Genomic DNA, 23812 nt, shown 5'->3' with positions numbered 1-23812 from the left:
AGGGTGAGAGCTTTGGGGTGAGGGATCTGGAGAGAAGGAATTCAATCAAAGTTAATTAAAAAAAGGCCTCTTCTTGTTTTTATTTTTGTTGTGTGTGTCCAGGATTTAGAAGAATTCTGCTTTAAGTTTTGCATCAATCATTTGACAGAAGTCACACAGACTGCAGCATTTTGGCAAATGGATGGCCCTCTCCTAAAGGAATTCATTGCTAAAGCCAGTAAATGTGGAGCCTTTAAGAACTGAAGCCCAAGACTGCTGGGTTTTGTGTGAGTGCTCTGGGGCTGGTGAAGGCGTGTCGTTTGTGCTCTATGAGGGATGTAATTCTGCAGGTAAAAAATAACAAACCATCACATGTCTTGCTCACATTGGGATACAGTTCTCTGTGTAGGGATATGTGAAGAGTGCACGGCTCTTCCTAAACCCATTTTAAACTATTTCCAGATGTGTGTATTTTGAATGTGACCTTAACATTTGGCTGGGACATTGTAAAGGGGTGAAAGTTTTGCTGGTTGGTTGTTTTTTTGTTTTTGTTTGTTTTTGATTAGAGGAACTTCTAAAGTTGGAAGCGGACGTTTGTGGCAACTCTCCTGGCTCATGTATCGGCAGCCCTTTTGCTCCCAGGAGTTGGGATAGTGCACGAATTGTGAGAGGCGTAGAGGCCCCCCCGCCCTCCCCCCCCAGAATGAAAGGTGCTGACTTGGGACTTGGCTGAGAGCTGCATTAGTTACCAGGTCTGTGGCCTCACTTTGAAGGGATAGTTAAGATCGTTTGAGGTTTTGTTTGTGTTTTTGCATCATTGATGACTTTTTTTAACTTCAAAATGATATTCAATTTAATATAAACCTATTGAAATGGTAATTACACAAAGACGAATTTCTCAGTTAGTCAGGGTTTCTCTTAAGGCTTAAGTACATGCAAGAGTAGTAATGTAGAACTATCTATGAAAAATTAATAATGGAAGAAACTTCACTTGGGTGAAGGTGAATATTTTATAAATCAGAGTCTCCACTTCTAACAGTGTTTTATTAAGGTTAAATTTGAGAACCCAAATTTAAATGCCCCCACCTTTTCCCCTATAAATGCTAATCATGTAAGAGGATAATAGTGATATATTCCTCATTCTCTTGCTTCCTAAATCATGGTTGCTGAATCATCAGATTTGCTATGTCTGACTCAAATAAGTAGTTCTTAAACCCAAGTTTCTTACAGGACTTAACAGAGTTTGTTTTGATTGGTTTTTATCTGTGCCAAATACCACCATACATTTTGCTTATTTGAAATTTCACCAGCTTTCACATTTGACTTTCCTTTTGGTCGTGTTAGGTATAATATTTAGCACAACTTGACTTTGAAGAAGGATCTGAATTAGGGGCGGGTGGTCTGGTTATGAAACGTGGCTCTGGGAGTAAGAGTGTTCAGTGTGTGTCTTTGCAGCTTGCTTCACGTGTCTGTGGAGCTTGCTTGGAGAGCAAGCCTTTGTTTTTCTCTCTGGCCAACAGACTCATTTCTCTCTGTGGAAGCTCCCCTGGTGAACTGTTTGCTGTTTGGAAGGTCTCCCATCTGAATTGAGACTAGATACATTTTCAGACTCAAATGAACAAGAGGGTGAAGAGATGCTGCAGCTACTGTTGTTAGCAAAGTTTCTGTGTGTGTTGGCAGGGGAGGGCCCAAAGATGGGAATTCATTGATGGGGGCAATAAACACAAGCCCAGAAATCCCAGCCCCCTTTCCTTGACCGTGTTGCAAGTGATCAAAGCCCAGTGAGTTACTACATTAGGATTATTACTGCAGCATGATAGAATTTTCTTACTAGGTCGAGAAATGTACATTAATTTGATTATTAGCCATGATGGGTAGTATTTATAACAGTCACTCTCATAGGTTATCTGGGCAAAGCAAGAACTTCAGTGTGTTTACTATTGCTCTTACTTGAAAAAAAACACTTAAACAAAAGCACAAATTAACGTAGTATATCCATTTCCATAGATAGTTCATTCATTCAACAAATATTTGCCGAGTTCCTAATAGGTGAAGAACCACTTCTCAGATTACTGAGTTATTTGTATGAGTATGTATTCAGTGAAGAGAACAGGAAAAAGTCCTTCAGAAAGTACTTGTGTGTATGTGTTTTTTTTTTAATTATGCTCTCTTATTTTTCTACCTGGTTTTGTTAATCACGTCAGGAGATAAAAACTATTCTTTGAGTTGTTTTCTTCATCAGACATAATTATGAAAGCCGAAATATTTGTATTTCTTAAAATAGCCCTAAAATATACTCTTGAACTTCTTACTGGAACATTTGATACTCTAGTTATACAGGTTGTATTTATGCAGTGTTTAGAGTGACATGTTAATAAATAAAGCAGTCTGTTAAAATGGGCATCTAGAGTTATCTTTTCCCTCTCAAAAATCAATAATATGCAGCCTTAAAAAGGAAAGAAATTCTGACACATGCTGCCCCTTGGATGAACTTTGAGGGTGTTATGCTCAGTGAAATAAGCCAGTCACAAAATGACAAGCCCTTTATGATCCCACTTACATGAGATCCCTCGAGCAGTCAAGGTAGATGGTTGTTGCCAGGGGCTGGGGGAAGGGGTCCGAGGGGTGATTACATAATAGGTTCAGAGTTTCAGTTTCGTAAGATAAAAAGTGTCCTGTGCGCAGATGGTACACAACAATGTGAATGACTTAATGCTGCTGAACTTAACCATGGTTAATACGGTAATGTGTATTTTGCAATGAAAAATTTTTAAAAAAGCAGTACTCTGATTCTTGGATATTAGGCTAAAAGCAGGTACCACTGTGAGCATTTTCCTGGTGGCTCAAAGGGTAAAGCATCTGCCTGCAGTGCAGGAGACCCGGGTTCGATCCTTCGGTCAGGAACATCCCCTGGAGAAGGAAATGGCAACCCACTCCAGTATTCTTGCCTGGAGAATCCCCATGGACAGAGGAATCTGGTCTGGCTACAGTCCCTGGGGTCGCAAAGAGTCGGACACAACTGAGTGACTTTCAGCTTCACCACGAGCATGCTGTGTCTCAGCTATGCCCCAACCCCAGAAAATAGGCTCTAGCTTTATTCCTGCTGAAAGACACTACAGTTGAGCCATCACAGCGAAAAAATATTAATATATCCGGATCCTTTGGGGGACTAATAAATGAGGGGTGAGACATAGTCCCTGTCCTCAAGGAATGTGAAAATTGTTAGGAGAGAAGAGCGAGATTTAGGAGTAAACACCGTAACATTTAGAAACAGCTTCTCGTAAGTCATTGAGAAGAAACCCCGTCAGGTTAGTGTGAGAAGTACTCGTTCTGAAGGCCCTGTTGGTGCGGCACGGGGGCACACACACTGTCCTTTTAGCCCATTTCCAAAACAGGTGAGCGGCCCAAGCAACGGCTTAGAGGTGGGGGCTAACACGCCTTTCAGAACGTTACCGTAAGCAAGCTCGTTTGGTCAGAATGGAAAAAATAATCCAGGGCTCCTCAGGCAGCAGTGTTGGCAAGGGGAGGCCGTGTGGACACGTGTGGTGTTTGTGTGTGTGTGACGTGGATGAGAACAGTTATTTCCCACGATGCCAGGCCCTGTGCTTCACAAATATTTTGTTTTTGTTTTCTGGCTGCGCTGAGTCTTCGTTGCTGTTCGCGGGCTTTCTCTAGTTGCGGCACTCGGGAGCCTGTTACTCTTAGGTGCGGTTGCACGGGCTCTCATCGCAGTGGCGTCTCTTGTTGCAGAGCCCGGGCTCCAGGCGTGCGGGCTTAGCAGTTGGGACACTGGCTTAGCCTGGCGTGTGGAATCTTCCCTGGCCAGGGATCGAACCTGTGTCCCCTGAACTGGCTGCTGCTGCTGCTAAGTCGCTTCAGTCGTGTCCGACTCCGTGCGACCCCATAGACGGCAGCCCACCAGGCTCCCCGTCCCTGGGATTCTCCAGGCAAGAACACTGGAGTGGGTTGCCATTTCCTCCTCCAATGTGTGAAAGTGAAAAGTGAGTGAAGTCACTCAGTCGTGTCCGACTCTTAGCGACCCCATGGACTGCAGCCTACTAGGCTCCTCCATCCATGGGATTTTCCAGGCAAGAGTACTGGAGTGGGATGCCATTGCCTTACAGCAGGCAGATTCTTATCCAACGCACTACCAGAGAAGGCCCCTATGTTTTCTTTTTTAATGCCCACATTTTTGTATCATAGACTAGGCAGAATTAGGCTCAGATTAAATAATTTTTTCAGCAGTAAGCGACTGCAGAAGTACAAACCCAGCTTCTGTTTTCACTTGTCCAACATTTGCCACCTGATGGCTGCCTCGTTCTTGTTGCTCTGTTGTGCTGAGTTACCACTGTGAGTGACCAGTGAAATCTGAAAGTAAAGTGGAGGCCAGAGGGTTTTTTAGAAATAAACGTCATGACATGAGAACTGTTCCTCAGATAAGCTTTGCTGCAGGATGTAAGATCGGGGAGGCAAGCTGAAGTTACAGCAGCATCTAGACGGGGGCAAATCTTTCTTCAGCAGGTCTAAGGTGGAGCCTTGGCTTTTTTATTCAGGTATAGTTGATTTATTTACTTATTTATTTATTTTTTTTTTTTTTCCAGTTTCAATGGATTTTTTTTTTCCAGTTTCAATGGATTTTTTTTTTTCCAGTTTCAATGGATTTTTTTTTTCCAGTTTCAATGGATTTTTTTTTTCCAGTAGTTGATTTATAAGATTAGTTTTAGATATACAGCATATTGATTCAACATTTTTATAGCTTATACTCCATTTATAGCTATTATAAAATCTTGGCTATATTGTGGTACAGTGTATCCTAATAGCTTATTCATTATAAAACATAATAGTTTGTAGCCCTTAATCCCCTAATGCTGTGTTGTGTCCAGCCCCTTCCCTCACCCGACTTGTAACCTCTAGTTTGTTCTCTGTACTTGTGAGTCTCTTTTCTGTTATAGTCACTAGTTTGTTTTAATTTTTAGGTCTCACATGTAACTGAAAACATACAGCATCCGTCTTTTTCTCTGACTGATCTCACTTAGCGTAATACCCCCCAAGTCCATCCACGTTGTTGCAAATGTCAGAATTTCCTTCTTTTTGATGGCTGACTAGGACACACCCACACCCCACATCTTCATCTGTTCATCTGTTGATGAACACTTAGGTTTCTTCCATATCGTGGCTAGTGTAAATAATGCTGCTGTGAATACTGGGGCATTGAACCCGGGCCACGGCAGTGAAAGCCCAAGTCCTAAGCACTGGATCACCAGGGAACTCCCCTACTTATGGTCTTTTTGAGGATAGCCATTCTGACAGGTGTGAGGTGATACCTCATGATACTTTTTGCATTTCCCTGATGAGTTAGCAGTGTTGAGCATCTTTTCATGCGCCTGTTGGCCATCTATCTCTATGTCCTTTTTAAAGAAATGTCCCTTTTGGTCTTCTATTTCAATCAAGTTGGGTTTTTTTTTTTATGTTGAATTATATGCGTCATTTACATGTTTTGTATATTAACCCTTTATCACTCATATCATTTGTAAATATTTTCTCCCATTCAGTAGGTTCTTTTTGTTCTGTAGATGGTTAATGTGTCTAGACTGCTGTGTCTAGATCAGTGTTTCCTTATAGATTTCCTGTCTGGATAATCTGTCCATTGATGTAATTGGGCTGTTAAAGTTCTCCACTATTATTGAGTTGCTGTCAATTTTTCCCTTTATGTCTGTTAATATTTGCTTTATAAATTTAGGTGGTCCCGTGTTGGGTGTCTGTATATTTCCATTGTTATATCTTCTTTGATCCCATGATTGTTACGTAATGTCCTTCTTTACCTCTTTAACAATCTTTGTTTTAAAATCTATTTTGTCTGGTACAGTATTGTTTTCTTTTGATTTCCACTTGCATGGAATGCCTCTCCTTCTTTTAACTTTGTCTCCGTGTGTCTTTAGATCTGAAGTGACTCTCTTGTAGGAAGCATGTTTTTATATCCATTCAGCTAGTCTCTGTCTTTTGATGAGAGCATTTAATCCATTTACATTTGTAATTATTGGTATGTTTGCAATTATTGCCGTTCATTAATTGTTTTGTAGTTCTATTTGTAGACTGTTTTTGTATTTTTTTTTTTTTTTCCCTTCTTTTGTTCTCTTTCCCTTGTGATTTGATGATTATTTTTAGTTTATGTTTGAATTTCTTTCTCTGTTACTGTTTTTTGGGGTTTTCGTTTATGGGTACCATGAGGTTTTTGTATAGCTGCTGCTGCTGCTAAGTCGCTTCAGTTGTGTCTGACTCTGTACAACCCCATAGATGGCAGCTCGCCGAGCTCCCCGTCCCTGGGATTCTCCAGGCAAGAACACTGGAGTGGGTTGCCATTTCCTTCTCCAATGCATGAAAGTGAAAAGTGAAAGGGAAGTTGCTCAGTCGTGCCCAACTCTTAGCGACCCCATGGACTGCAGCCCACCAGGCTCCTCCACCCATGGGATTTTCCAGGCAAGAGTACTGGAGTGGGGTGCCATCGCCTTCTCCTTTTCTATAAGCAGTCTATGTATATGTATATGTGATTATTTTAAATTGTTGATCTCTTAATTTCAGATGCATTGTAACAGCCCTACAGTTGTACTCTCCTCCCCTCATGATGACTGTTTTTGACATATATTTTGAATCTGTTTGTCTTGTCCGTCCCTTCTTTTTGTAGGCATAAATGATTTTTACTGTTACTTTTGTCTTTTCTGGAGAAGGGCATGGCAACCCACTCCAGTATTGCTGCCTGGAGAATCCCAGGGACAGAGGAGCCCGGCGGGCTACAGTCCACGTGATCACAAAGAGACAGGACTGAGCAGCTAACACTAACGCTTTCACTTTTTGTCTTTTATCCTTCCTGCTAACTTTGTTCATGAATGATTTACTGTCTTTGCTGTATGTTTGCCGTTATCAGTGAGTTTTTTCCTTTTATAATGTTGGTGTTTCTAGTTGTGTGGCCTTTTCTTTTCCACTAAAAAGTTTCCTCCAGCATTTGTCGTAAAGTTGGTTTGGTGGCACTGAACATTTTTAGCTTTTGCTAGTCTGTGAGACTTTGGATTTTCATCAGATCTGAACGAGAGCCATGTCAAGAGGAGTATTCTTGGTTGTAGGCTTTTCCCTCTCATCTCTTTAAACACGATCACGCTACTCCCTTCTGGTCTGCGGAGTTTCTGCTGAAAAGTCAGCTGATGTCCTTATGGGAGTTTCCTTATAAGTAACTTGTTGTTCCCTGTTGCTTTTAATATTCTCTCTTTATCTTCTGTTTTTGCCATTGTAATTACAGTATGTGTGGTCCTCTTTGGGGTGATCCTGTTTGGGACTCTGTGCTTCCTGGACTTGGGTGACTGTTTTCTTTCCCAGGTTAGGCAAGTCTTTAGCTTCTGTGTCTTCAGGTGTATTCTCGGGCCCTTTCTCTCTTCTCCTTCTGGATTCTCTATAATATGAATGTTAGTGTGATTGTTACTGTCTCAGTGATCTCAACTGCCCTCTTTCCATTCTTCTTTTCTGTTCAGTGGCAGTGATTCATTCCCACTACTGTCTTCAGCCCATGGACCTGTCCATCTGTATCATCTTAGCCTGCCATTGATTCCTTCTAGTATGTTTTCATTTCAGTTATTGTATTCGTCATCTTTTGGTGGTTCTTTATGTTTTCTCTTTTTTAAGAACTTCTGATTTCTCACTGTTCATTTATTCTTATTCTCAGTTCTTTAGTCATCTTTATGATCATGACTTGGAACTCTGCCTCTGCTTCACTCTAGGATTGTATCTTTCATCTGGGATGAAGTGTTCCTCTGTCACCTCATTTTATTTAACTTACTGTGTTTATTTCTGTGTATTGGGGAGGTTGGTTATGTTTCCTGACTTTGGAGAAGTGGCTTTTGGTAGGGGGTGCCCTTCTGTGTGGGTCTTTCTGCTGTGGCAGGCTGACCACTGAGGGCTGTCTGGAAGGTGTGGCTGGCCTCTGGTCTGATGGGTTGCCAGGCCCTGCCTTGTACAGAGGCAGCTGACCACTGGTTAGCAGGTGGATCACGAGGCTGTGGAACTCTGCGAGGCTCGCCCAGGGGCTGGTGCTGGCTCATTGGAACCAGGAATTGGGTCCAGGAGATTCTGGAGCTGGTCCTGCCCCCTGGTGGCTGAAGCCAGGTCCTGGAATCTTGCTTCAGGGCCCTGGGGTCCCAGAACTGGTGTCAGACCCCTGGTGGGTATGATCAGTTCCTGACACAGCTGGCTACAGGGTCTGGGGTGTCTTTTTTTTTTTTTTTTAAACCTGTGCTGGGTCTTAGTTGCGGCATGAAGGATCTTAGTTGTGGCATGCGAACTCTTAATTGTACCATGCAAACTCTACTTCTCTGACCAGGGATTGAATCCAGGTCCCCTGTATTTGGAGTGTGGAGTCTTAGCCACTGGACCACCTGGGAAGTCCTGGGTCGGGGTGTCTTGAAATTGGGTTTATCTCCTGGTGGGCGGGGCTTGGGCCCATCTGGTCCAGGGACTGGTACTGGCCTGCTGGGGGGTGGGCTGTGGTTGTCCTGAGGTGGGTGAGGCTGGTCCCCAGGCTGGAGCAGGCTCACTGGTGAGTGGGCTGGGGCTCCGGGGAGTCTGGGGCTGATGTCTGCCCACTGGTGGACAGAGCTGGGTCCCAGGGTGATCAGGTCTGCTGTCTCTGCACCGGGGCCTGGCCCTGTGGCAGGCAGGGCTGTGTCCGGGGTGGCTCTGGGCTCGGGGGTCTTAAGGCGGCAGGTCTGCTGGTGTGTGGGGCTCTGTCTGAGGTATACCAGTTGTTCTGCCTGAGGTATACCAGTTGCTGCTGCTGTTTAGTTGCTGTATCCAACTCTTGCAACTCCATGGATTATAGCCCGCCAGGCTCCTCTGACTGTGGAGTTCTCGAGGCAAGAATACTGGTGTGGGTTGCCATGCCCTCCTCCAGGGAATCCTCTCGACCCAAGGATTAAACCCACATCTCCTGCATTGGCAGGTGGATTCTTCACCACTACGCCACCTGGGAAGGCCAAGGTCTCCCAGTACTGGTACCTGTAGGCTAGTGAGCAGGGGCACGGCTCTTACTGAGGCTAAAGCTAGAGGATTCCAGAATGGTGTTGGCCACTGGTCTACCAGCAGTGTCCACGTGGTAGAATGAGCTCCCAGAAACGCCGGTTCTGTGTTCCAGGTGAGCTCCAGTCGCCTCCCAGCTCTCAGGGAGACACTTCACGATGAGCAGGCAGGTCTGTCCCAGGCTCTTTTCAAATTCCTGCTTGTGCCCTGGAGCATGAGTTCCTGTGTGCAGCCTTTAAGAGTGAAGTCTCCGTTTCCCCCTGCCCCCTGGGACTCCCAAAGGCAAGCCCCACTGACCTCCAAAGCCGAATGTCCCAGAGGCTCAGACCCATTGTTCCTTGGAGAGAACCTCTCTGTGGGTCACTCACCCCCAAGTGTTGGTCTTGACTATATTGTGTGTTTGCACCACCACGTATCTGGTCATGGTTCTTTCTTTTTATCTTTAGTTGTAGAAAAGACCGTTAGGTACTTTCGGTCTCTTTGATCCATAGCAATACATAGTTGTGTGTGTGCGCGTGTGTTCACTCAGTCTCTCTGATCCATAGTAGTTCTTGGTGTGTGTGTGCACACATGCTCAGTCGTGTCCGATTCTTTTGTGACCCCAGGGATTGTGCCCTCCAGGCTCCTCTGTCCATGGAACTTCCCAGGCAAGAATACTGGAGTGGATTGCGACTTCCTTCTCCAGGGGGTCTTCCAGTCCAGGGATCCAACCCACATCTCTCGTTTCTCCGCCATTGGCAGGCAGATTCTTTACCACTGTACCAGCTGGGCAGCAAGTTGTAATTTTGGTATGCCTGTGAGGTGAGGTGAGCTCAAGAGTCTTTCTACTCTGCCACCTTGTAATCTAAAGTATATATACATACGTATATTTTTTTTTGGCTTCTGTAGTTTGTCCTCTGATGATTCTGATGTGTAGCCAAATTTGGACACCACTAACATTTTGCCCCCGGTTATTAGTGACTTGGGCTGGGGTTGCCACTACAGCAGGGATGGACATGTTCTTCACTTACGTCCTGCTCTTCAACAGGTATTTTTTGAGTGTATTATGTGCCAGATGGGACTCGGATCAAACTCATGCTGAAATGTAGCGCTGCTGTGGATCAGATAGTGTGGTAAAAAGGTAGAAACGTGAATGTGAAGTTTTCAGAGGTCAGACATGAAGAGGACATAACATCTGAACTGTATATTGTTAGGTTGAGAAAAACCTCCAGAGAGGCCGGTTTTAAATGTTTATTTTGAAGATGATATTGTACTCACGTGGTGACTGTGGATGAAGAGAAATTTCAAAAGCAGACAGGTTTGGTAATGTATAATATAAAAATTTATTATATCAAAGAGGCATTATGGACTGGAACTAGTCTCAAAAGATAAAAACAGTTTATCCATTTAACGTTTACTGAGCATGCTAGCTGCTGGAAACGTGACAGGGAGAAAAACAGGAATGGGAGTTTCTGCCCACAGGCTGCTTACACGCCAGCGGTCTGATGTGCGATACAGTGGCTTACACCGAGAAGAGACGTGAGCAGAAAGGACGATCTCGGTGAAGACCTCACAGCAGAACGTGCAGAGGCCCTGGGGCAGGAGGACCTGGCGTTCACTTGGCTCACTGGAGTGGGGGAGGGGAGGAGGCCACTAAAAGATTTTTAAGAGCCATGGGAAGCATGGTCTAATTTACTCAAGTAGACTCTGAGGAATATCTTACTAGTGGGAGAGAGGTAGAAGATGACAGTAAGGAGGGGGAGGCAGATGTACCCATCAGCAAGAACAGGTAAGAGCGGGCAAGGACCAGAGACTCCCCGGGGGCCTGGTGCTGAAGGTGTGTGGCTTTCACAGGCCGGTCTCCAGCTTTCACCCTGTTTGCAACTGTGCTCGATTCCTGGCTTAGGAAATGGTGCTTCTTAAGAAGACAGGGAAGAATCTGAAGTGGAACTTGACTGAAGCCCAGAGCACAAGGTTTGTTTTAAGTCCTGGAGTAGCTCAATCTCTTCCTTCAGCTGTCGTCGCCTCTCTTCAGATTGATGAATTTGATTTTCTATCGCTGTGAGAAGGAAAGTATTCAGGTTACTCAGTGCTTCTGCACATCATGTACTGCTTCTGGCCGCTTCTGAAAGTGCTCAGTGCACAGCCCTGTGCCCCAATGAAAAGGGCCCAGTGTCTTGTGCGTTTTCATGCCTTTGCTTCCTCTTCTAGTTCAGGATCGAATTCTAGTATTTATCACACTTAAGGCGGGTCCATAATTCTTGAAAATTTTGTATACAATTAGAAAAGGTAGCTTCTGTATATCTTTGAGGACTTGAAAGCAGCAACTGTATAACCTTCATGCTGCACATTATCCATTTATTGGGAGAGGATGTGGTTAGACTACCGAAGGTAAGGCAGATCTTTCAGACAAATGCATCCTAGTTTTAATGTTACACAAAAGCTTCTGGCTTTATTTAGAAATAGGAGTGCTTTTATTGTGGCAACTTAGAAGCTACTTTAGTTAGGCTTTATGAATTTATAATACTACTCAATGGCAATGTCATTTTTTTAAAACGTGAAAATGGAAGAATATTAAAATATATACATACATAATCTTTTCTTAGAGTATCTGTATATCTGTAGTTAACTTTCTGGAACATTGGAAAGGCTGAATTAAGCATGAGAGTTACCCCTTGGAGCGTCAGAAGTTAAATCTTCTAAGTTGGTTCTCATGCAATTCCAAATAGTGTCTCCTCCTAACAGTGTCTCTTCCTGGTGCTCACACCCCGCAAACAATACACTGTACTGCTCCCAACTGACTCACCTGGGTGCTGACATGTGCTAAACATGTCACTTTAATACGAAAGAAAAATAAACACAAACGAAAGTCAAAATACAAAATCAAGCAGTGCTTTCAAAAAAAAAAAAGGTACTCCCATTAGAAGTATGCAGACAGTCTCAAGAGACTGGTAAAAAAAAAACAAAAAACACCATTGTTGGTAAATTAAAAACAACATTTTCCTGCCGACTATAAATGTAACACAAAATTCAAACAGAAATGTGTATTATGAAAACAAAAATGAGAAAGACTTGTGCATACTGAGGGAGGAGTATGAACTAATATTTTCTTCACAGGGAAAGTATTTTAATATGTTTGCTGAAAAGACAAATACATCTCCGGAAAAGAACAGAGTGTAGGCCATTGTTTGTTTTCAACTTCAGGGGGAGCCCCCTGCCCCAAACCCTGTGCCCTCCTCGCCTGCCTGGGATGTGCAGGGCACAGCCTGGCCAGCTGTGTGTGGCAGCCTTGGTGGGGAAGTCAGGCAAGACCCATCAGTGTGGAAACTTAGCCTCTTTCAAAGGCATCTGAAACAGTGGTGAAAGGACCACTGCTCAGTGTTTTATGGAAAAATTATGTCTCTGTTTCCAGCAGGTTTTTTCAAAAATTTCTTGGCGGTTCTTTTTTGATGAACTTTAGAATTGATCACAACTTTCCCTCTCCCCCATTAGATTTGAAGATTAATGTTGGCAGAATTGAAATGTATACACATCACACCAAGTGAGAGGGAGACGGTGGCCTCATGATTGATATCACAGCCTCACCCACTCCTGCTGGTGTTCAAACATGGTGCCCAAATACTTCATTCTTCGGTCAATTTTTTTTTGTTGTTTCTACTTTTTTAAATGAGTTTTTTTCTGATTAGGAAAGTATTTTGTGTCTGTATTAAATGTGGAAAATACAGTGAGCACTAAGACCAAAGAAGTTACTGTAATCCAGCCACTTACAGGTACCTGCTGTTTCCATCATGTGCGGTTCTTCTGTGCACGTGTGTCTCTGTGTATATGTGTGTTCCTTCTGGGTGAGGGCTCATGTTTGCAATGGGCTTTTTAATTGAATGAAACTGAATTGAACATTCTTCCAGAATAGGACTTTCATCACCTGACTAGTGTTATATTATTTTCAGTATGGAAGTATTTATGAACTCTGCTGCTCAGTTATAACTCACATACCTGCTTGAAAGTTTACAAGTGTGTCTTCAAACAATCTACAGTCAAAAAGTGAAGTCCCGATTTCTTCATAGTCTGGAGGGAGAAAAACATTTTCAGTTTTATATAGACAGAAACACCTCACAGAGTAACCCCAAATAAGGAGCAGCACACAGAGCGGGCACCCCTTGCAGCCTGCAGCAGCAGCCTCCCCAGGGAACTTGCTGGAAATGCAAACTCCTAGCACCTTCACTGGATCAAAAAGGAGCCACCGTGTTAACAAGCCCCCCAGGTGGTCCTAAGGGGCATGCTCAAGTTCACATGTGCTTGATCTAGAGACAAAAATAAGCAAACAGAAGAATTTAGTGCGTGATCTTTGGCAAATGTTTGCTTATAACTTCACTTTTTGGTTTTGTCCTATGGAAAAAAAATCCCTTTCAAATAATCATATATTTTACATTGTTCCCTAAAATACAGTCAGGCTTTTCCTTTTAAGACAGCTATGCTGCTGACCACCTGTGCCGTCAAAAATCCAGGCTAAACTTTATAGCCAGCCCCCCAAATATGCAGTTCCTCGATCTGTGGTTTTGCATCCACAGATTGGGTAGTATTTTATTGTGTAGTATTTACTGAAAAAAAAAATCAGGTGTAAGTGGGCCTGTAAAGTTCAAACCTGTTATTTAAGTGTCAGCTTTATTTACTCACTCACTCCTTTAGGCTTTCCCTGATGGTGGATGAGCGTTACTAGATCATACATGCACAGCACTTTGGGCCTCCCTGGTAGCTAACTGGTGAAGAATCTGCCTGCAATCTGAGAGACCTGGGTTCGATCCCTGGGTTGGGAAAATCCCCTGGAGAAGGGCATGGCAATTCAGTCCAGTATCCTTGCCTTTAAGCTCCTAACACAGCTTAGAAGAAGGGTACGTGGCTATATACCTGCGTGTACAGATGGAACTTAAGCCGCCAAAAGAGCTGTTTCGGAAAGGCATCTTTAAACCCAAATCAACAAAAACGTTAAAATCTCTTTATGTTTTATAGTTTAAAAAAAAAGGCAACTAGCTTTTTAATAAACAGAATCTGAGTCAAATCAAAACTAACATAATGAATGCCGTTCTCAGATCTTAGTAGTGAACATGCTCAGTTGCGGGGAGGGGGCAAGTGTGTGAATGAATCTAGTTATGAACCTCTGGGAAAAAACATTAAAACTTCCAGGGCACCAGGCTATTTTTTTTTCTTTTACTACATTAATGAGTTTGTGAATTACTTACATCCTGTTGACTTACAGAGATCTGGATGAATAAACTTTATTAAAGAATGAGATAAAGAAGGAAAAGAAGAAACAGCATAGAAAATGTGTACTTTAGGGGGGTGTTTGTTTTGTTCACGATGTAGGTCTGAGACATCTCTGTATGTAGAAAATTTGTTAATTCAGTACCTGATTCTGCAGTGGTCTCATCCATGAGTCTTTCCTGAATCAAATGAAGTTTGTCTAATATTTCTTCAAATAAAGCGTCAAGAAGCCCTGCTTCTTTACATTTCTTGAGAAAAGCAGCTTTCACAATTGCGTCTAAGAATAAGAAAAGAACTTTAGAAGGACATGGTGCGTCTCAGGGCAGCCATCCCACACACACTCACTCCTTCAGGCTTTCCCTGATGGTGGATGAGCGTTATTAGGTAATACATACACAGCACTTTGGGCCTCCCTGGTAGCTAACTGGTGAAGAATCTGCCTGCAATCTGAGAGACCTGGGTTCGATCCCTGGGTTGGGAAAATCCCCTGGAGAAGGGCATGGCAATTCAGTCCAGAGGGGCCTGGCGGGCTACAGTCCATGGGGTCACAAAGAGTTGGACATGACTGAGTGACTAAGCACAGCACAGCACCTTTATCTTTTCTTCTAATTTCACCATAGCTCTTTTTTTTCCAAGCTGAAACAATGAAATGTTATACAAAGGGAAAACAACTTCTCTGCTTAGAATAATGATGTAAATAGAATTTTCTAAAATTTAGCTTCAAATCTTTGAGATAACAGTCTCATTTTTTTTCTGTCACAATTGACTGTTTATCATTATGGAATATCTATTTCCTTAACTGGATACTGGAGTGGGCAGCCTTTCCCTTCTCCAGGAGATCTTCCTAACTCAGGGATCAAACCCAGGCCTCCTGCATTGCAGGTGGATTCTTTACCAGCTGAGCTGCAAGGGAAGTCCATTTCCTTAACAGAAAGGTAAAATTACTGGCTCAGCCTCCTGGGGTGCAGGGAGGGAGGGGATTACAGGGTGAGGGGCGGCGTGTCACTGGATGAATTTGGGCAACCTGGCTTCTGTATCCTTTCCTAATCCTGAAGAGCTGTGGACCATCCCACCCTGTTACCTTGATCTGTTGAGATTTTGATGGAGTGGATAGTCATGACAGAAGATTTCTACTCTCACAGTTCACTACTACAAGTCCAGAAGAATAAAGTAGGATACCAACTCTAAAATTCACGGTAATAAGTACTGTAAGCCATATTTGTTACTGAAAACTTATAGCAAACCTGTGTGTCTGCCGTCCTTTTCCTTCTTCAATGCCATTCTCTCAGGTGGCTAGGAGAGAAGAATCAAAACTACTTTACACTGATTTTTTACTGTTGATACTTAATACAGTAAGTCCTCTACATATGAACAAGTTCCAGTCTGAGAGCGCATTTGGAAGTCCAATTTGTGATTCCAACAGTTAACCTAGGTACCCAACTAACACAATCAGCTATACGGTACTGTAATAGGTGTAGAATACTTTTCACAAAAATAATAAAAACATTTTTAGTGTTACAGTACCTTGAAAAGTACAGTAGTACAGTATAACAGCTGGCACACAGGGGCTGGCTGAGTGGAAGGAGGAGCTACTGACTGGAGAAGGGAGAGGAGGTGGGAGATGGTCTAGAGCTGAAGGGTCGGCAGTGGTAGGAGGTGGAGGGCAAGCCGCAGCTTCACTCACGCCTGAGGTTGAGGGCACAGGTTCTGGTTCCTTGCTGGATTCAATTCTATCTACCCTCTTGAAAAAGCGATCCAGTGTTGTCTGGATGGGAGCTCTCTTTTTCTCGTCACAGGTGACGGGGCGGCACGGGACTGCGTTCTGAACGGCTGCTGCAGCCTTCGCGTGCCGTTCTACGTTCGGGTCCTGTGCTTAAAATAAAGATACTGTACTACTGTAGTCTCTGTACTGTAAAGTGCACAGCAGAACCACCCCCTGTAGAGGGTGCACACAGGTGACAGTGTATGCCAGACAAGTAACCGGCTTATGTGACTGGACGTGCCAACACACGTCCTCGTCTTTGAAAGGGTGCAACCTGAAGGTTCATATGGAGGGGACTTACTGTATTGCATAAAATGAGAAGTTTTATCAAATTCAGTGATATGCCTACGGTGAAAGTCACGTCTATAGGCATAAACATCAAATGTATTTTTGTGTTGTCTAACAAAACCTTAAGAGGTGTAATAAGCCCCTCTTGTATAAAGGGTGAGAGATGAAGGCTACTGGCTCATATTAATTTAGCTTATATGAGCTACTGCAAATCCCCAAAACATTTTCATATGCTTTACCCATAACAGGAATCCAGAAAATTATGAGTCACGTATTAGGGCAAATATGGATCCTGTAGCTGGGAAATACTTGGCTAGGTAAGGATGTTCCATGTACCATGTGCGCTCAGATCCTCACTGATTTGGTACCAGGGCACGTATTACAGGAGCCACGGGATGGTCACCTGGAGGTTATGTGCTTGCACACCCAAGACACATCCGACTTCTCTTTTGTATTCATCTTACCATCTATCATTGTGTCACCCAAAATTCAGAATGGTTTAAAAGACTGTATGGAGAAAATTAAAGCTGTAATAAAATGAAGTCAAATTACCTGTACATGATGACGTTTACTTCTTCCTCTTTTTCTTTTCACTCCTGAAAAGCAGGCTGAAAAACAAATTATGTAGACACTGGAATTCGTAAAGGAAAAGACTAATGCTTGACTGCATAAAGTGTACAATGTCAAACTTGGATATGTCAGACTTAAGACTAAATGTCTGCAAAACAAACGACAAAAGGGCAAATTTTAAAATATAAAAAGACCATGTGAATCAATATGAAAAGGGCAGCGTAGGTAGAAAAAAGGCAAATGGGGAGCCCTGGAGAGGAGGGTTCATTAAACAGAAAAACAACTTAGGTCACAGGACTGATCAGAAGATAGAGAAATACACTCAATTTCACCCAAAGTAAAGATATTCAGAGGAAAACAATTTTTCACTGGACAGATTAAGATGAAGATGTTTAATATATAAAGTTTGCAAGGATTTGGGTCATCGTGTGTACTGCTGGTGTGGCCTCTAGAAGATAACTAGCCAACAGTTAACCCAGAGTTTCACTCTGCATACGCTTTGACCCAGCTATCTACTTACAGGAAGTCAAACAGTATGGTTACATACCTGCACAAGGATGATTCCAGAAGAATACTACAGTATTTAATGTGATAGAAAAAGCTGGAAACAAGTGGTTCAGCTATACAACTGAGTAAGATACACAGTGGAAGACTATGAAGCCTATTTTAAAAAATGAGGTAAGATCTACTCACAGCCACTGACAGGGAAGAATCTCTAAGATACATGAAGTGAAAAAAGCGAAGGACAGTAGTAGATATGTTTGTATACACAGAACACTTTTGGAAGAATTAAAAAAAAAAAAAGGTTTCATCCAGGGAAAGGATTCATTACAAATGGTATTACAGTTTGCTTTTGGAAACACATTATGGTCATCTTTTCCTGTCAGTAAACATTGATTGACAGTATTTTTTATAGTATATCTGATAAGTTGAAAGGCTAATGGTTGAAGAATGAGGGTAACTCATAGGTTTAGAGAGCATTGTTTAACACCGCACAATGCAGCTGGCAGGACAGGGAACTAAGCCTTTACCCAAGGGCTGACTCCCGTGAACAGACAGCATTCCGGTTAAGTGTCGGCAAGACGGCTGTTCCAGCAGAACACAAAGGCTACCTAACTCTAAGCAGCCAGGACCCACTGTCCTCAGAACAGAAATGCTAATCATGCATTCTTAGGAAAATCGCATTCAGGGAACATACAGCAATTGATACTCGTTTTAGAAGACGAATAGTCACAAAAGCCACAGCTTTTTACCGTGTCTTGGTTTGGTCTGCTCACTGTAGTGAGAATGGAAGACACCAGACAAAGGCTTCACCGATGGTAGATCTAGTTACAGAGAGAAATTTAGTCCATTATATACTGCACACTGCACAGGGACCAACAGCTTAATTTTAAAAGTATTAAACATTTTAACTCAAAAACTTGTATTTTAACTTACTGAGGCCAGTACATCAGATTATTCCATGTCTTACCTAAATGTTTACCTTTTTTAAACCCACAACACTGAATTTTAGATACTTACCATTTTGAGGGTCAGCATGTTGTTGGCAAAACACTCTGAAAACATGAAATTTCAGAGAGTCAGATATTTTGATTTATATTTTTAAAGTATTACGCCTATTGCTTTGTAACTTAAAAGGGAACTAACCTGTTTTTCATGAGGGCTTAACCCTAAGTATTTATTTTAAAAACAAAATTGCTGGGCTTCCCTGGTGACTCGGTGGTAAAGAATCTGCCTGCCAATCCAGGAGACACAGGTTTGATTCCTGATCCAGGAGGATCCCACGTGGCCTTGGAACAACTAAGCCTGTGTGCGCCACAACTACTAAGCCTGTGCTGTAGAGCCTGGGAGCCGCAGTTACTGAGGCCATGTGCCCCAACTGCTGCAGCCTGCTTACCCTACAGCCTGTGCTCTGCAACAAGAGAAGCCATCACAGTGAGAAGCCCCCGCTTGCCACAACTGGAGAAAAGCCTTTGCGGCAAAGACGACGCAGCACAGCCATAAATAAATAAAATCATTAAAAACAAAACTGCTGTGATTTCCCTGGGTTGTTGAGTGGTTAGGACTCTGTGCTCCCAATGCAGGAGGTGAGGGTTTGATCCCTGGTCAGGAAACTCAGATTCCACATGCTACATTAGCATGGCCAAGGGGAAAAACCCCAAAACAAACAAAAAATCGCTGCTCAAGCCTGCATTCGTGATTGACACACATCAAGTGCAGATGGAGCCCATACCAGCGTCCCTGGTGCCCTTGAACCACGTGGACCATCAACATGGTCTCTGCAGGGGTGAGTGCTGATGACATATTTTAAACAATATGTTTATTACATAGGGGTCAGTGGGATTTTACTGTATAAAGATCCTGAGCAATCCAACAGCTAAGGCACAAATTTTCATCTGACTATACAAAGTTGCTTTTCCACAATAAGCACAAAATTGGACTTCCCTGGTGGTCCAGTGTTTAAGAACCCACCTGCCATAGCAGGGGACACGGGTTATTAATTCCTGGTCCAGGAAGATCCCACGTGCCACAGGACATCTAAGCCAGCATGCCACAACTACTGATCCTGTGCTACCCCAGCCCACGTGCTCCAACTGCTGAGCCCATGCGCCCAGAGCCCGTGCTCTGCAACAAGAGGAGTCACCACAATGAGAAGCCCGTGCACCGCAATGAAGAGCGGCCCCTGCTCTCCACAACCAGAGAAAAGCCTATGCAGCAACAAAGGCCAGGCACAGCCAAAAAGAAACAAGAAACTGAAACTGCAAGTTGCATGCATTAATCTGCGGGGCGAGTAGTTCTCTAACTCCACAGACATCGCCCCCAGATCTTTGATCTTCACAAGCCTGGAACTGATCAGCCATAGAAGAGAAGGAAGAAGTGCAGCTGCAGCAGAGGGGTGCTCTGAGTGAAGGAGCTGCCCTGGCCCCAGTTTTTTCTGCAGCCTCTGTTCCTCCTCTGCCCCCAGATCTTTAAGGTGCTGACCCCCAGATGCAGGGTCCCCCGCGCCTAGGAGAATGTATGAATTCTTCCCATCTTATACCAGTGCCCGCCTCCTCCATGCAGTTCTCCCAACAAACCACCCCCCATCCCCAATCAATATTAATCTCCTCATCCTTCGGATTCTGGTATCTCTGAGCACTTTTGTTTGCCAGGTATACTTAATTTTTTATGGAAAATTTCAAACAGAAGTGGAGATGTGATGAACTCCCATGCCCCCACCCATTTTCAACAATTATCAACTGAAGGCCAAGCCAGCTTCACGCAAGTCCCCTCCTGCTCCCATCCTGCCACAGGCTGATAGTTCTGACCTTCTGGTTCTCCCATGAGGTAATGGGTTTAGTCCACATCTTGTTCCTCTTTATATCACAGCACATAACAACGGGTCTTGTGCGTGACAGGCACTCTGAATGTTTCAATTCAATAAAAAATCAATGAAAGTTCACCTGGTACTTGATAGTGTCAGTCGCTCAGTCGTGTCCGACTCTTTGCGACCCCAGGGACCATAGCCCGCCAGGCTCCTCTGTCCATGGGATTCTCCAGGCAAGAGTACTGGAGCAGGTAGCCATTCCGTTCTCCAGGGGATCTTACTGACCCAGGGATCAGACCTGGGTCTCCTGCATTGCAGGCAGATTCTTTACTGTCTGAGCCACCAGGGAAGCCTGATACTTGATAAAAACTATGACAAAAAAGGATTATTTTATGGAGTCTCTCTTCAGTGGTTCTAATATATGATCAGTATTTTTTCAGACTTTAAGGTATAGCAGGAACTTCTTTTTGTTTGACCTTGTAGCTCTGCTAATAATAGTCTTTCACAGTGGGTGTTTCAGGACTTTGGAGAAGTCATAATAAAACAAGCTCTTTGGGAAGGTAAGTAATAAAAGTGAAAGAATATTACAACCCATGGGTTTCTCTGTAAATCAAATATAAAAAATATAAAATTAACATATTCATACATTTCCTGTCTAGTCTCAAGCAAGAAAATACCTATGGAACTTGTAAAATCAGAAGTCAAATTATTTTATAAATTACTTTAGACTTTTTGGAATGTTAGGTTTGCCCATATTTTGGCATATATGGCCCCTAAGCTTAAAGAGGATGTAGTGGCAAAGAGCAAAGCCTCTGGAGCCCTTTAGCCCAGCTCTGCTACTTGCCAAAAGTGTGGCCTGGGTACAAATCACTGTCCCTCAGGGCCTCAGTCTCCTCATAATAGTATGGGAATAACAGTATCTACCTTACTGGGCTATTATATGAGTTTTAAATGAATTAATCTTTGCAAAGTACTTTGAAGTATTCCTGGCATAAAGTAAGTGGGTTATAAAGTTAGTGTTGGAAGATTTTGATAAAATTGGGGGTGGGGGAGTCTACCCTCCATATGGAATTTTAAAATATCATTTAGGAATGTAATAGATCTTAAAAAATCGTATTAAAAGTAACCCTCTGGGAGGGATAAATTAGGAGTTTGGGATTAGCATATATATACTACTATATATACAACAGATAGCCATCAGGACCTACTGTAGAGCACAGGGAACCCTGCTTACTATTCTGTAACAACCTGTAATGGAAAAGAGTCTGAGAAAGCCTGAGCTGAATCACTTCTGTACACCTCACACTAACACAACACTGTAAATCAGCTATACTCCCAACTATAAAATAATAATCCTCTTAACACTGATCCTATTATTCAGATACTGTGACTGAAAAAAATGTATGTATTTCACTGAACTTTAAAATGTCCAGGACTTCCTTGGTGGTCCAGTGATAAAGAATTCACCCGCCAGTGCAGGGAACACAGGTTCGATCCCTGGTCTGGGAAGAGTCCGCATGCTGAGGGGCAGCTAAGCCTGTGTGCCACGACTACTGAGCCTGTGCCCTAGAGCCCGTGTACCCGGGGCCCGAGCTCTGCAACGAGAGAGGCCACCGCAAAGAGCAGCCGTCTCAGCAACTCGAGAGTGGCCCCCCATCGTCACAGCTAGAGAACGCCCGTGCACAGCAACGAAGACCCAGCACAGCGAAAATAAATAAAATGTCCGGTTCGATCAGAATCTATTCACATGCCCCCAAAGAAGTGACAGGTGTCTCCCTGGCTTGTCCACGCTAGACCATCAGTCTCTGTTTTACTCCATCTCATAACATTAAAAAGGTCAAAACTGTTAAGACCATTATATAACTTTCTTCACCTTTATATAACATATTCTACACTGCATCTATATATGAAAGAGTTCACTTACAATGACCTGAATCAATTAACAACTGGCTTACTGATTTCCTCTGACTAAACTGTATAATGACTTAACTGACATCTTTCATCAGAAGGAAGATCAAGTTTCTCCGGGTAAAACAAATACACTTGTAGTAGATTTGAAATACGCCTCACTGTGTAAAAATTAACACGACAGAATAACTGAAAGACAAAACAAGTTTTTCTTCAAGGACTTGATGTCTGATAACTGTACTTGCTGCCTAGTTTGTCATTTTCAGAGGCTATAGTGAAGAGGGTGGTGACATTAGTGGGAAAATGCATCCATTTGGAGACAAGATGGTATAGTGGGGACCTGTGACTAAGAAGGCTCCTTCCTGTTTGCAGACAAGAGCGAGTGTGGACTGGTTCCCATCCTTGTGGCCACCTGTTAGGTCACTTGCGCCCCTATGACAAGCAGCACTTTCTACCAGGAAAGACACGGTGCAGGGAGAGCAAACTCCAGACAAAACCAACCCTGCTTTCCTTCTTACAACTATTGTTACTGTTTAGTCGCTAAGTTGTGTTCAGCTCTTGGTGACTCTGTGGACTGTAGCCCGCCAGGCCCTCTTGTCCGTGGGATTCTTTCTCCAGGCAAGAATACTGGAGTGGCTGCCCTGCCCTCCTTCGGGATCTTTCTGACCCAGAGACTGAACCCACTTTCACGCACTGGCAGGTGGGTTCTTTACCACTGAGCCACCTGGGAAGCCAGGGATGGTCTTTTGAAGTCAGGTTCCTAACTGGGCATCTCCCAAACCACATTCCTACTTGGAAAGAATTTGTATAAAACTAGCTTTAAAAAGTCTTCTCTTAATCTAACCATTCCATATTCCAATCCACCCCTCCCCCAAATGTGGCTTTACAACAGTTTTATTAAATACTTATAAATTCCTGTACGTCCATCAGCTTGCAGAACTGCGTGGTCATTCTTGGCACAGAAAAAGTGGTAATTCTTGAAACAGGATTTTAAGTCACATCCCACGGTGGCTCCTTTTTTCCCGCAAAACGTGCATTTCTACAGAAGAGGAGATTTACTGAGTAAGCACCTGCTTTTTCAGAGTTTTTGTTGAAAATTAAAAGGCAAGAGGTCATCAAGTGCTATTTTTAAGCTGGCTGCCCTCATGTCCTCAGTTACAAACACTGGGTCCTGACATCTGGCTGCTCGTTTTGGAATTTCAGCACAACCTCAGCTAACTGGAATGTTTTATAATGATCTGATCCTGTCCCCTCTCTTTAAGAGATTTTTAAAAAGCTGGGCTAGCAACACTGCCTGGCTCTAGGCAAGAGGTTCTGTAGGTGACACTGAGCCTGTGGCCAAGGGCAGCTCCAGGGGGTGCCCTAACAGCTGTGCCATCTCTAGCAGGCTCCTTCCCCTCTCCTGGACCTGCATTCTTCCCTGGGGATAACAGCGCGTGTCTTATAGACGCTTGACTGAGGAGACATGAGAGAAAGGAAGGGAAACCTCTTTGGCATCTATGCAGAAAGGCCAAAAATGTAAAAAAAACAAACATAAAAAACCTTCTGAAGAGTAAGTTTTTTCCTTACTTCAATTCATTTGATCTCTTGCCTCTGTATTAGTCTATTGGCCTGATAGGAAGGTGGGGTAGAGATGGCTAGAAGGACAGAAACCTAACCGTTTCGGGGAATCTGAGCCATGACCAAGGCTGGTTTATATC

General features: G+C 43.3%; 2 protein-coding genes across 7 annotated transcripts in view; one reads left to right on the top strand and one right to left on the bottom strand.

The window, feature by feature from the left end:
- The window catches only part of RCBTB1 (RCC1 and BTB domain containing protein 1), a 59268-nt gene extending 56888 nt beyond the window's left edge, over window positions 1-2380 (top strand). For 5 of the 6 annotated variants that reach the window (XM_061434635.1, XM_061434633.1, XM_061434636.1 and 2 more), the window contains one exon: window positions 103-2380. In XM_061434635.1, the coding sequence (XP_061290619.1) occupies window positions 103-243 (141 nt within the window). In that variant the 3' untranslated portion in view covers window positions 244-2380. The remainder of the gene's footprint in view (window positions 1-102) is intronic. The other variant, XM_061434634.1, reaches the window with a different exon arrangement.
- Window positions 2381-10337: 7957 nt separating this feature from the next.
- Window positions 10338-23812, bottom strand: part of SETDB2 (SET domain bifurcated histone lysine methyltransferase 2) — a 76642-nt gene continuing 63167 nt past the window's right edge. Inside the window, exons 14-23 of the mRNA XM_061434416.1 lie at window positions 23018-23151; window positions 18419-18453; window positions 18151-18222; window positions 16880-16935; window positions 15768-16144; window positions 15629-15638; window positions 15522-15570; window positions 14423-14554; window positions 13012-13083; window positions 10338-11077 (exon numbers count right to left, since the gene is read on the bottom strand). Coding sequence (XP_061290400.1) covers window positions 10938-11077; window positions 13012-13083; window positions 14423-14554; window positions 15522-15570; window positions 15629-15638; window positions 15768-16144; window positions 16880-16935; window positions 18151-18222; window positions 18419-18453; window positions 23018-23151 — 1077 coding nt within the window. The 3' untranslated portion in view covers window positions 10338-10937. The remainder of the gene's footprint in view (window positions 11078-13011; window positions 13084-14422; window positions 14555-15521; window positions 15571-15628; window positions 15639-15767; window positions 16145-16879; window positions 16936-18150; window positions 18223-18418; window positions 18454-23017; window positions 23152-23812) is intronic.

The sequence above is a fragment of the Bos javanicus genome, chromosome 12, assembly GCF_032452875.1.
Source record: "Bos javanicus breed banteng chromosome 12, ARS-OSU_banteng_1.0, whole genome shotgun sequence".
NCBI lineage: Eukaryota > Metazoa > Chordata > Mammalia > Artiodactyla > Bovidae > Bos > Bos javanicus.
This window is presented reverse-complemented; position numbering and strand designations above follow the sequence as displayed.